The following is a 12,968-nucleotide window of genomic DNA, read 5'->3' as shown; positions in this document are numbered from 1 at the left end:
CTCTGTCTTTAAAACTACACTAAAATTCAATTGATCTAAACAGTGGTAAATGTAAATACTTTTTAGATCATTAAAATAGAGCACTGCTTTGACTACCAAGGTATTTTAACTTGCTGCACAGGAGACAGGTCTGTTAATTCTTGTTTTATACAATGCATGGATGCTGCCATTTCTGTTCTCTCTATTAGTAAAATGTTTTGCTGCTACTGTAAGCGGCCAGGCTTCTGATGTCTGATAACGAATGAGCCAATGCTTGGGATTAGTTTTGTACAGAATCAAACTGTTCTATAGAAATACAAATTGCATTGCATTGTATAGCATTTACCCTTTGGCACTTCAAGCTATATATATCCAAAACAGACAATGATAGATGACAGATATACAGGGCATGAACCTTGCCTGTGCAGTAAAGTGAAAACGTGGTGCATATGCAAGGTTAGATGCTGTTGCTTATGCAATGTGTAAATACGCACTGTGACTTTCTCGGGATCTGTGTAACAGGACACCATTTCAATATGAAGTTTCATTGCAGGGGGATTACGTTTAGTGAGTCAAAAGAGGTAATTTATTTTTTATTTAGCAGAACTGCTTCAATAAGCCAAGGTTGCTAATCTGTGACACTGATGAGTTCTTAGTCATAAATTCCACGTACAATCAGAAATAAAATCACTGTACAGTTCACCACAACTGGGCAGGAAGTCGCAAAAACTGTGTTTGGAGATGAAAACTGAAGTGCGCCCTCATCCCACAAAAAGAAAGGGTGGTCCCTCCAGTGAAGGGGCAGGTTTGAGGCATGGGGACTAAACTGCTCCCCAGTAGTTTCTACAGGGCAGAGCAGGGTTTGAAGGAATAAATTAGTAACCTTAAACATGTCTCTTCAGACTTGATGTATGATGGATATAGACAGATATTTTCTTTTTGCAGATTGTAGAACTTTTAATATTATTATTTACTTATAAACAGTGAATACATTGAGCATAAATACACACACACATTATATATATTAAAATAAAACATATCTGCACAGTTCTTTGCAGTGAGGATTGCAGTGTCTCGTTTGTTTTCTCCTGACACTGCTCAGTTAGCTACAAACACTATTTAATCTTCCTAGTTGCTCTCAGACCAGTGAGGAATGGAGTGCCTGGAGGTCTCTACTATAAAGATGACAGGGCCACACTGAGGGACTTCTCAGGAGAGTGCTGTGGAAAAGGCTGTGGTGTCTGCTCTGTAAAACATTCACCACCGTGAATGTGGGCATCAGTCCTGAAAAAATAAACTGCAGCTTTTTCCTGATTCCATATTCAGGTCAATCTTCAGGATAAATCCTGCATGACATGAAAAACAAGATATGTCAGTAACATACATAGCCAAACCAAGGATACAAATACAGGAACACATTACAGGTACTGGTATCATGAACAGCATAGGGCACTATGACCTATATCAAACAGCTCATAGACTAGTATTTCATAACATGCTCATGAGTAGTTTAACCAAAACTAGACAAGTGTTTCCCAGGATATGCACAAAAGCTCAGCCAATAAGTTGTCAGCATTGTGAAAAAGGTCACGGAGTTACATTATTAGAATGTGAAATAATTGTAAATGTCCATGCAGTAGTTTTATCAAGCAAAAAGTTAATTAAATTGAGCACTAAAATTTGAATTATCCAATAATACTATACATAGTAGTATCCCTACTAAGCAGTCTTCTAAACAAATCACTAAAAATAACATCTTACAAATTACATACCTGAGCCTCTTTCTCTTCAGAAACCTCCTTCTCCTGAAAAACAAAATACATTTTGAGGATGTGTGATCTGACTAACATTAAGGGCTGTGTGTATTACTGTAGGTCAGGAATCAGACCTAACCTTGTCTATTTGTCTTCTCCATCTTTGAGGGCCTTTAAAAACATGCAATGCATCGGTACCATTAAAATACCAATGCACTACACTGAATAAACCATAGCAGAACAATCAGCATATCACAGCATTAACATCCTACATGGAAATGTAGTTCTTCTCTTCTAACCTTTATTGGTAGTTAACGATGTCAGTTATCAAGGACCAAATGACACATTGCCTGTGTTGTGTTTTATCTACTTTCTCTCTATACTCCACTCTTACACTGTCAGCTTTGCTTTGTGACTTCTCCTCCTCACGCTCTCTCTTCTTAAGCTCAAACTCCACGACTTCGAAGAACTCCTTCTCTGCTCGTGCCACCAGGTCCTCGCTGCTCTCCTCTGTGTCCACGTCCTTCGCCTCCTCCTCCTTGCTCTGCTCTGAGCGGCTGCGCTCCTTTAGGCGCATCTCACGGTGACGTGCCTCCAAAATCTTCTCACGCTTCGTCTCCCGCTCAAACATCTGTGGGAAAAAGAATGGGGCGGTGGGGGGGACGACGACTTGTGAATTCGACTTTTAAAAAGGCATAATAAAAACTGACATTTTACTGCCCACTTGCTCTTACTGCAGTGGCTAGTGCCTTCTCATTCCTCTGCAGAGTGCACAGTCCAGGAGAGATCTCCAGCAGTGTGGTTGTGCCAAGCTGGGAGCCGCAGGCGAGGAACCTCCCATTGTCCTGGACCCGTAGGGAGTACAGGGATTCATCACATACCTGTGACCAGAAAACACAGGGGAGGGGACATGCTTTAGTTTAAGTACCTTGAAATCACTGAGGGTAAACCAGCAGTTCATATTCCACACGATGGGACATTCAGAGTCAAACAATGACCACTTGTATAGCATTTATGAATGGCTGATCTATGAAAATATCCTGAAGGACCTTTAACAGCTGTTTTCACAGACCCTGATTATCCCTAAATCTTGGACTAAGGTACACAGTGCAAGATCAGCACTAATAGCGGTCTTTGAAACAACCTGTACAGTTGGAGACATGATTTTGGTTTTAGAAGACTTACCTTCAAGTGAAACTTAGTCAAGGCAGCAAACGTTTCAAATTGGTACACTGATGAAGGCACTAGTGGAAACTTATTTTTTATTGGACTTAGTGTCTTCTAAGTTCTCTATGTCTTTTGATTGAGTGTTTTGTAATCATGGAAAAGTCTACCTTCAGGCTGAGTGTGGGGTCGTTTTGCTTGAACAGGAGGTCCCACACATCCAGTGTGCCGTCCATCCTAGTGGTAAAGAACACAGCGGGTCTGACCGGACTCCAACAGCCGTCCGTCAGGTAAGTCATGTGGTACCTGAAACACAACAGGTGTGAGTGAGAAGCTTGTGAAGAAATTGTAGAGCATGTTTAATAATATTAACTTAGTAAGAGACATTTGGAGGCCAAGTATTATCAATGCTACTTACTTTTACGTTTCTTACAAGGGTTATTACAGCAACATTGTGTTTTGTGCTCAAGGAAAAGCTTAGAAATCCATCCTTAAAGAGCCCCTTACTTGGTCCACATGATGGAGGACTCCTTGATTTCCTCTGACCAGATGCGTGCCGTCCAGTCGGCCACAGTCAGGAAGTTCTTGGGGAAGAAGGGGTTCCTCTGCAGGGCATAGATTGGCCCATGGTGGCCACTGTAGGTGCAGACAATCTTTTCTGCAGGGGTCTTTGCTTTTCGGTTGCACGATACCACCTGTCCCTGCTCTGTTCCCACCATGAACTTTGTTGGCTGTGTAAACATACAAATTATCAATAAACAGAAGTTACTCTACAGCAGAGAACCTCAGACCCACATGGACAGAATGAGAGATTGAGAAAGACAGTAGGGGTCTGTGACAGCGAAATAATTCATCTTGGTCATAAATCTCCCTCCTGACCCGTGAGAGTGCTGTTTAAAGGGAACAGAGTGCCCCGGAATGGATGGTTTGGGAATACATTCCAGGGAAAGGTGGAAGTCGGCCATCTAGAAAGGGGGTGGAGCCACAGTACACCAAGTCATCGCTCCGGACTGGAGGCAATGTGGCAATCGCGGATTGGAGAAAAGGCGATTGCAAAGGACCATGGCTGAAGGTACAAAGGGGATGTGGCAAAGCGAACTGTTCCTTTGTTATAGTTGTGAGAGAACCACTGAAGGACCGTAGAGTAGTTGTGAGTGTTTCGTGTTTGCTGTTTGCTGTTCTAATTGTACTCGTTTGTCATTATTAGACAGCTAACACGCACTACTGTTCACTAATACACTGAATTTCACCACTTGCACCAAAGCACTCATTCTGGACTTGTGATCGTGTTTGTGTTCTGTGTGTGTTTTTACCGTGTTTATTATTTTGGGACTGTACCCCATGGTTTAAACTGTGCGATACACATTGCTGTGTATTTACAGTCACTAAACGACCTGGATTATAAAAACAAATAAAGAATTGTTTGGACCGTGAACTTTGTTGTTTGTCATCTGTTTACGCATTGCATCACCTCTACACCTGAGCACTGCAAACCACTTTGCCACAGGGTCTCACCATTGTGGTCTCAAACTCCAAAGAGATGGCTCCTAGTGCATTATCCAGGTTCCCCTTCCTGCTCGGGTCAAGTATCAGTCTCTCCGTAGGCTCGCTCATCTTCCGAATATCCCACCACAGAACCTGCAAATGTGAAACAAATCACAACGTGATACAGTTATATAATGGTATGGGTTGATAATTGTCTACTGTAACTACAAATGTCCATAATTTGGGGGCTGTCTAGGACAAAACAAGGATTTAGGCCTCACCTGATTCAATCAGATTTGACTAGAATGATGATTCCTCTAAAGACCTGGAGATATCTTGTAAGAAAAGGCAACTTACATGTCCATCAGTTGATGCAGAGAAATAGTCTGTGCCTGTCTTTGACTGTAACCAGATCACTTTGTAGACAGGGTCTCTGTGGCTGTGCTCGACTGTGGACATCTCCACTGGCTGGCTCCCCTTGCGAGTGTCCCAGTAAGCTGCCCAGAGATGAGCAGAAAATGTGGATTGGAGAATATTCTCTTTTATACAAATGCAATTACAATATTTGCTCAACAGGTGCCACCAACTTCCAGGAATTTAAAATGACAAAAAAAAGTTGAAATAATAAACTGAAAAGTTATTATCTACATCTTGTTATTATCTTCATCTTAAAAGTAGTTAAAACAAGCACAGTGGACATGGATGCAATGAGGAAGTATGCAGAGTAAAACACTTCTCACCAATTTGCCCATTGTAGCAGCCGCCAATCAGAACATGAGAGTCTTTGGGGTTGTACTCCAGACAGACAAGGAGGGACACTGGTTTCAGGGTCATCTCAGGTTTGTCTGGGTTTTCTATGGGGGTAACATAAGGGGTATCTATAGTGAAACAGCAACTGGCACCTCATTTCAACTGTACAGGACACAGCAACAAGGAAGTTACCATATGCGCGTCTGTATTGTACATGCATACCGTAAGGATGTGTAATGTAAACCAAAAAAGTCGCAACAAACTGAGAACAGTGGATAAACATTTGAATATATACTGTAGGTCTTTTTTTGTAAAAGATTTCTATCGTTGTGTTACATCTCATTTGAAATCTTAAGATGAAGATATATTTTAATGTTCAAAGCAGGACTGGAGATTAATTCCCCACTCGATGGGCTTGCTATAGTTAGAGGATGCTAGCCCCTCACCAATGTCCCATATGTAGGAGTCGAAACTCATGTCCTTGGTGGCCCTCTGGAACTCCAGAGAAGAATATGCAACTGCCAACTTCTTTGCACCATCGGGGTGCCACGACAGGCCAGTGGCAGTGCGCTTGATCTCATTTGGGTCTCTATGGGGACAAAAACACAAGTTTAGGGGGATTCAAACAACCAGACAATTGTCACTCGGCTCATATTTAAAAACAAATGTAGCCCTAACCACTTGGCTTCCCTTCTTCTCAGTCCATCCACTTAAAAACTTGGCTTAACTGCTTCTTGTTCCTCATACCTAACTACTAATGCACCCCTCTTCCAGTGCTCCCACCTCCCACTGCATCACACACATCTCTAGTACCTGAAGACGTTGATGGTCTTTGCTGAAGGCTGCTCCTCAGCAACTTCCGATGCTTCCTCCTCCTCAAAGTACTGCTGGTAAATATCAATGGCGGTGTTTTGCTTGATGCAGTGTTCCATCAGCTGCGGGAGGCAGGGAAAACAGTACCTCATCATATCATTACTCAATCTATCTAATACATAGTACCTATATGTATGTCTACTTGCACAGCTACACCTAAAATGCTAACAAACTTATAGCCAGTCTTATATCATACAAGGGTTAGCTGTACATATCAACTTGTTACAATCATCCCATCTTTATTTTTCCCCCAGCAGTACTCACGCTACCCAGCTGCAAGACGGTATTGATGTAGTTCTCATCCTTCTCCACTTTCTTCCTGTAGCGAATGGTCTGCTCCATCTCTTGTGGGTTGATATCCTTTGGCCAGCCCCCCTCCACATGGTTTATCCCTCGTGTTTCAGTCTGAAAGCGCTCTGTGTTCACCTGCAAACCAATAAACATTACAAATATCTATCTTGTAACTAAAGACTGATCAACTCTCTTACCCCCTTAAGAAAAAGGGTGGTTCCCTCCAAGGCAAGGTATCTTGGACCTGCTTGGTGGACAAACAGAGACCTCAATATAAAGAAAATAAATTGACCTCATGCTCTGACATCTCCTGAGCACACTGGGTGGGGGTGTCGCAGGGGTTTCTCTCGATGTAGTTGTCCATCTGGCTGGGGTCTGGGAGGATGTCCACATGCAGCTCAGCTGGACGGTCCGAGAAGTTACATTGTCGTCCGAACTCACTGCGCTTTTTTGTGTACACATACACGATTTCCATGACGACTGCTAGAGCCAGAAACACAGATCAGGGTTTCAGTTTTGGAACAAGATACGGAAACATATGCCACTGTTTGCAAGTTATTGACTATGTACTAGGCTATATGTAATAGCTTTTAACACATGCTCACCATTTTGGTACAATAACTTGCTGGTTACTAATGGATGAGTAGCAGTTAAACATTTTTATTTTAATACTTCCTTATGCTATCGGTTCCACAGCCAACAACAAAAGACATAGTTTAATATATATTTTTTAAACTGTTAAGATTACATTACAATAACCAAATGCCATTCAAATTATTTTGTGAAATGCTACCAATAAAAAAATTTACACACAAACAACTCAATAACAGTTGCAAAAAAATGTAAAGGGTTTATTTATGAAATGTACATAAATGTATAACATTAACAGATTATATAGGGAAATGATATACTGTATGACTTCCTAGTAAAATATTTATAGATATTAAGATAGAAAGCATGGGAGAAAATGTGGTCCATTTTAACTTGTTAGTTTGTTTAGAGGAACATTCTGAACACTATGTTAAAGATTACTAGTACATTATTTTGTCTGCACCTTGGTGCATACTACAAGTTAATCAATAGTATATGACTTATAGCTCATTTTCAAAAAGGGCAAACCCACAAAACAATAATGAACGTAACTTGTTTTACAATCCCTGTTCTATTTTTTTACGTTATGAAAATATGAATTCAGCACCAGTACAATACCAGTTGTCAGGCTGACTTTTTCATCTTAATCGGGTATTTGTAATATTACGAAGACGTTACTACCAGTGTGATTTTTAAAAGCATTGGTTCCGCTGCTGCTACTAGCTGCACAAAACAACCACTCGTTTCACTTTCTCTAAAACTTAAAGTCAATAAAATAGAAGTGTTTTTGTACTCGTATGGTAATGGCAAACCTCAGCTGATTTTCTACTAGTAATAACTTTGTTAAGATTACCCCGGATTCTAATTCCCATGCGGTAAAATGTTTTGGGAGTAACTGAATAAACTGCGACCTGGTAATAAATGAACACAGCACCAGTGAAATATTTTCAATACAACAGCTGTAAGTCTAACTTGTGCCACGAGAGTGTTCGTTTTCGAGGCCTTGACTGAAAGCAAATGTTTATTTTAATAATATTAAAGGAAAAGCGGCATTATTTTAATTATTCCTCATTCTTACCTGTTTCTGTCGCTGCTACGTGTGCTGGACTTTTTTTTGTTTTTAAAGATTTATTTTAATATTATTGCAAATTTCCGATGGTTTCTCCAGTTCTGAAACGTAAACAAACTCTCGTAGTTTACCGTATCCTAGCAACTCTTAAGACCCACCCCTTCGCTTCAGGGGCGGGGCTAATAATTACAGTGAAATAATCTGCCGACCCTTCTTAAAAAAAATAATACACAGACAGCAGAGTCGTGGTTTAAAAGTAATTCATGTGATTTACGTAGAGAACCACAATATTTCTAGTAACATGACGTTTATTTCTATCTTCCGCAGTTTTTAAACAGTTTAGAATGAACAAAGTTTGTTCTGTTTAATTTAATGAATGTGGCATTTAAATGCAATAGAAAAGGCACTGCTTCGTCCTTGTTTCTTTAAGAAATCTCAATTGTGTAAAATGAGGTAACACTTCCCATTACCCCTCTGAACAGTAGGTAGGCACGACCTGCCCAGGAATACCAAAGCAATCTACCAGGTCTAGGAAGGAATTGTCTAGGGCACCTGTCCCTGTTTTCCCAGCTATCCCGGTTTTGAGGTATCCCTTCCCGGGACACTAAAATATCTTGGTTTTTAATCTTCTGCTTCCACATCCACGTAGATTGTTCAGCAACACCGCAATGCCAGTACTGTAAATTGAGCACAAGTTACATAACAATAATAGACGCACGATATTAATTGTCTGTCAATTCTAAATAATATTATAAATGTCTCTTATTGGACGACTATAGGATGTCATGAGTTTAAACTTTAAACGTCCTTCCGTTCGTATGACCCGGTGTTTTGTACTTCATAGGCGGCAACTCCAATCTTGTCTAATTTTCTTGTTTGTTTAAATGACTCCCATAAGTAGTGGTCGGGTAATGAACACATACAGTACACTCTCACACACACAGAATGACAGAACCAAGTAAAGTATTACCAGTTTTTATTTGCCTGTTTTTTTTTTTTTTTTGGGGGGGGGGGGGGGGGGTGGGGGGGGGGGTACTGGAACAATAATACATAAAAACCAGGCCCCACCTTTGTTATTATGAACAATAATACATTGTTACCAAATACATAAAAACCAGGCCCCACTGCAAGGTGCCACAACGAAACAAGTTACATGCTTTTAAAAAACAACATACATACAGGAGATTCTACAAAACCACACATCTAAAAACACATACTGTACATACAGGGGGTTCTACAGAACCACACATTTAAAAAAGCAGACCGGCTCAGTCCGGGAGGGGCTCAGGATTGCTGAATTTTCTCCTCTGGAAGACAGTGGGCCTTGCTAGCAACCAGCACTGAAATATTTGTCCCCATCTACTTGAATAACTGAGAGTTCGCCATTCCCACATTTGCAATTTACTGCACTTTAACTGCACTCAATCTGGAATGCCAAGGAGTTAAACTACATCTAAAAATGCACAGTGGCCACCAGGTGGCGCTATGCCCTAATAAGAATAAAAGGCAAACCATAAAAACTTTAAAAAGTGGGAATCATTTAAGCCCCAATGTTAAATCTGTGATAGAACTCCACTCAGCTATGCTGTTGATTACATCTATCTACCGCACCCCCCTCGCTAACTTTGATAACAGGGAGTTTGAGGCTTGATTTGTGAGCTGCCAATTGCATTCCAGTGTGCATAAAAGGCAGGGCTCGCAGTAGGACCTGAGGTAACCGGTAGTGATTCTGTGAAGGTTGTGGAGTCTGTGGAGGAGAAAACAGCAGGCCGGCCCAAAGACCAGAAGCCACAGTGGCTACTTAACCGGTTCCAATGTCATTAGCCATGGATACTGGGCTTTAACCCTGCTTACTTGCTAGGCTGGTTCTCAACTCTACAGACCAGTGGTTATAAAATCAGCTGCTGATGTGGAAAAAACATAACCAGCAGAACTGAAGGACACCATCTGTCTTGTGTGTCCTGCGTTACAATGCTGCACGAAGCTTCTTTCTCCACAATGAAAGCCCCCCCCATGACATCTTGTGTCACAACGTTTGGTGCAGAGAATCATGTTTGTACATCCAAGGCTTTGTAAGCAACCTGGCGATCTGATTGGACATGCACCTTCATCCTAGCAAGACATAACTATTAGATGCGTAAAATCACTTGTGGCACATAGACATAAAAATCAACGTTATTATCATACAAGATATTTACAGAAATTGTTCGGATTTAAAAAGATAAATATGTCTAAATAGAAAAAAAAAATGCATTTCTGAACAGGCACACCAAGATAGCAAATAGATGAGGATTATTTTGTTTGTAAGACCCAATAACAGTCATTCAGTGGGAGGGGCTAAAGCCTCCTATCCATCTGATAGTGTAGCAGTGCAGCCCAGACCAGAGTTGAACTGCTTCATATTAGAAACGATACACACACAGACACAAGGCGTTTTTGTTTTTATAAACTAGGAGGTCTTGGAAGACTGATGGAAAGACGGCATTGGTCCATGACCCAGTCATGCACATGATCAGATTTGGTCTGCCTTGTGCTTTTAAGAGTTCAAACAGTCATTCAGAATTACAGTGTGTGCAAGTGCTGGAGAACAGTTTTGGACCAGGCAGGCAGGCAGGCAGGCAGGCAGGCAGAGAGGGGGTGAACCCCCCTGCATGGTCATAACAACATGGATAGGGAAAGACTGTAGGCCCATGCGAGAGAAGAAGTACTCTTCTACATAATCCTTATATTGAATTCCAACTTGCAACTCAAAATTTGCAAATAAACCTGCGTTTTCAAAACAGACTCTCAACACTCTGTTAACACGCTGTTAATTAACTGAGTGTGAGTACTTGTTAAGTCCCAGTATTGTGAAAGTAAGAAGCCTGGAGTCCTTAATTTCGTGTCCTTGTTTTGACTGAGTACACATGAAACTTCAGTTCCATGTATACAGTTCAAATCAATTATTACATTAAGTTCTAGCACTGATGGCATCAATTTTTCCTTTACACACACAAAAAATCATTAAAAGAATAAAACCAAAAATATTTTTTTTAACGGTTTTAAAAAGTACTTCATATTAAAATGAGTGATTAGTTTAGGAATGTTTTAATGAAACACTTTCCAACGCTGCACACCTGCACACAGACCTGTGTATGCTTGTATACACACAGGCTAATCTGCGATGCTTTTCAGTTTTGAAATTATTTCATTAGTTATCCTGGAAGCAATTTCACTGTGGGGTATTTCTTGTTCCCAATTTATTACAACTCTGCAATAAAAGTACACTCCTTTAAAATATGCATATTTTCAATACATTATTGCAATTAACCTTGATAGTTTTAATAAAAGATGGCATAGTTGTTGGTACAGATGCCTTGGCTGACTAAGCAACGCTCACTAGGGCATTCATAGGAGGGTTTTACAATGCCCTAGTGACTCCGCTGTTACAGCATATATCAGAAAAACTTTAGTGTGTGGCTACTATACAAACAACAACACCTCCATAACTGTGTTATAAACAATATTAAATACCTATTAATAATTACTGGCTATAGCAAGAACAGTTTTATAAGAACATGTACAGTAATTAGGGCAATCTTAGTATTACAATGGTAATGATTAATTAATTTTAGAAATAATCATTCTTAAATTAAAGTGTGGCCTGCATCTCTGTATGTAATCTATACAGAGCAACATAATAAAATAATAAAATGCCCCCATTAAGAATAGCGGTCCCACGGTGAGATGGACAGAGAGGGAGAAGAGACAGATATTGTCCCCCACTTTCAAGCTAAACTCTAATGTCATTAAGAGCCTGAGTGAGTATTTGTCACTGATTCCTCCACCCCAGCAGTCAGTCAGTGCAGGATTCAGACAGATGGAGGACTCCAGGGCATGCCTACACCTGCAAATCGCTCCCATAGTGCCTCAGCTGGTTGTCAGTCACAGAGAGGTAGGTGGCCCTCATGCTTGGGGAGTACTGGAGACAGAGACAAACAGAGAGGCAGGGTGTGAGGGAAGGTGCTTATGGAGCTGGTTATTACTGATATTGCACATTGTGTTCCTGACAAGTTTATTATTTTATTTGTGGGTGTTATAATATGTTTGTACACACTGAGATTTACCATGCGACATAATGGACTGGTTTAGTATGGTGCAAAACTTCAATAAATAAACACATATGGACAAATATATATATATAATATATATATATATATATATTATATATATATAGTATATATATATATATTATATAGCTATATATATATATATATAGTAGTGCTCATGGAAGGGGATGGGTGAGGGCACTGGCTTCAGTCAGTCACGAGTAGGCAGACACCCCTCCCAGCTCTGCAAGCGAGAGAGGATAACCCTCAACACAGTCCCGGGCCTCTCTTTGCTATCCCTGTCCCCTCTCACATATATACAATTCATTTAAAGCAAGTGATAATTAAATAAATACATTTTATGAGACAACAACATTCAGAGAAAAGTTAAACTTACTCTTTCTTTTAAATAGGTGGGAGATTAGCTCCACAAAGTTTAAAAAACAAACAAACAAATAAACAAAAACAAAAGGGCTACTAGCTGAAAACAAGAGCAGTGTGGCGGGGGGGGGGGGGGGGGGGGGGTCAGGTGCTGTGTCTTAAAAGGGGCATTGACATTACATCAGACCCCTCCGAGTGACAGCGCTTCATCTGCCTGTTATAATCACAGCCCACCAAAGGTGGCAAAAAAAACCTTTTAAAAAGTAGGGCTTCTTCTTCACTTCCACCTTACAGCTTGACTTGTAGCAATACTTAGCACACAGGAGATAACGTGGTGAGAATGATACCAAAGTCTTCTTACATGATTTAAACCGAAAGGTTGGAAGCTCAATTTGAAATACAATAATTCTTAAAAATAAATAAAAACAGTGAATGAATGAATGAAGACCAACAGTGCTCTTAAATGATCTTCAATAGCTATGTAGTAGTGGCACTGCAATGGCGACAGTTCTGTCCCGAGGGCCAGTGGTAACACTAGGGGGC

At 40.5% G+C, this 12,968-nt stretch overlaps 2 protein-coding genes across 5 annotated transcripts in view; both read right to left on the bottom strand.

Annotated features, from left to right (window-relative positions):
- Positions 1–696: 696 nt before the first annotated feature.
- LOC121295343 (dynein intermediate chain 2, axonemal-like) lies at positions 697–8,088 on the bottom strand. 2 transcript variants are annotated; one of them, XM_041219842.1, is made up of 14 exons: positions 7,966–8,088; positions 6,589–6,779; positions 6,270–6,431; positions 5,946–6,067; positions 5,579–5,721; positions 5,123–5,236; positions 4,740–4,879; positions 4,413–4,535; positions 3,405–3,628; positions 3,068–3,203; positions 2,468–2,614; positions 2,128–2,364; positions 1,752–1,784; positions 697–1,325 (listed from the first exon to the last, which is right to left on the bottom strand). In XM_041219842.1, exons 2-14 carry the CDS (start codon positions 6,769–6,771, stop codon positions 1,314–1,316), a joined length of 1,776 nt encoding a protein of 591 aa, XP_041075776.1. In that variant the 5' UTR covers positions 6,772–6,779; positions 7,966–8,088; the 3' UTR covers positions 697–1,313. The 2 variants fall into 2 exon arrangements, with proteins under 2 accessions (XP_041075776.1, XP_041075777.1); XM_041219843.1 differs by having other exon boundaries at positions 6,589–6,776.
- An 883-nt stretch (positions 8,089–8,971) lies between these two features.
- The window catches only part of LOC121295785 (protein tweety homolog 2-like), a 30,566-nt gene continuing 26,569 nt past the window's right edge, over positions 8,972–12,968 (bottom strand). For 2 of the 3 annotated variants that reach the window (XM_041220823.1, XM_041220824.1), the window contains one exon: positions 9,065–11,917. In XM_041220823.1, coding sequence (XP_041076757.1) covers positions 11,837–11,917 — 81 coding nt within the window. In that variant the 3' untranslated portion in view covers positions 9,065–11,836. Of the gene's footprint in view, positions 9,025–9,064; positions 11,918–12,968 lie in introns of those variants that run through there. The other variant, XR_005946973.1, reaches the window with a different exon arrangement.

This window comes from Polyodon spathula, chromosome 20, assembly GCF_017654505.1.
Source record: "Polyodon spathula isolate WHYD16114869_AA chromosome 20, ASM1765450v1, whole genome shotgun sequence".
Classification (NCBI taxonomy): Eukaryota; Metazoa; Chordata; class Actinopteri; order Acipenseriformes; family Polyodontidae; genus Polyodon; species Polyodon spathula.
Note: the sequence above shows the minus strand (reverse complement) of the source record. Positions and strands in the feature narration are given on the sequence as shown.

What these genes read in the sequence shown, in the direction of transcription:
- LOC121295343 (XM_041219842.1), bottom strand. Translation starts at nt 6,771, where the DNA reads ATGGAAATCGTGTATGTGTACACAAAAAAGCGCAGTGAGTTCGGACGA. An exon ending in CTGCATCAACTGATGGACAT is followed by an intron (nt 4,536 to 4,739) that starts GTAAGTTGCCTT and finishes TCACATTTGCAG; the next exon opens with GTTCTGTGGTGGGATATTCG. An exon ending in AGAAGGCACTAGCCACTGCA is followed by an intron (nt 2,365 to 2,467) that starts GTAAGAGCAAGT and finishes TTTTTCCCACAG; the next exon opens with ATGTTTGAGCGGGAGACGAA.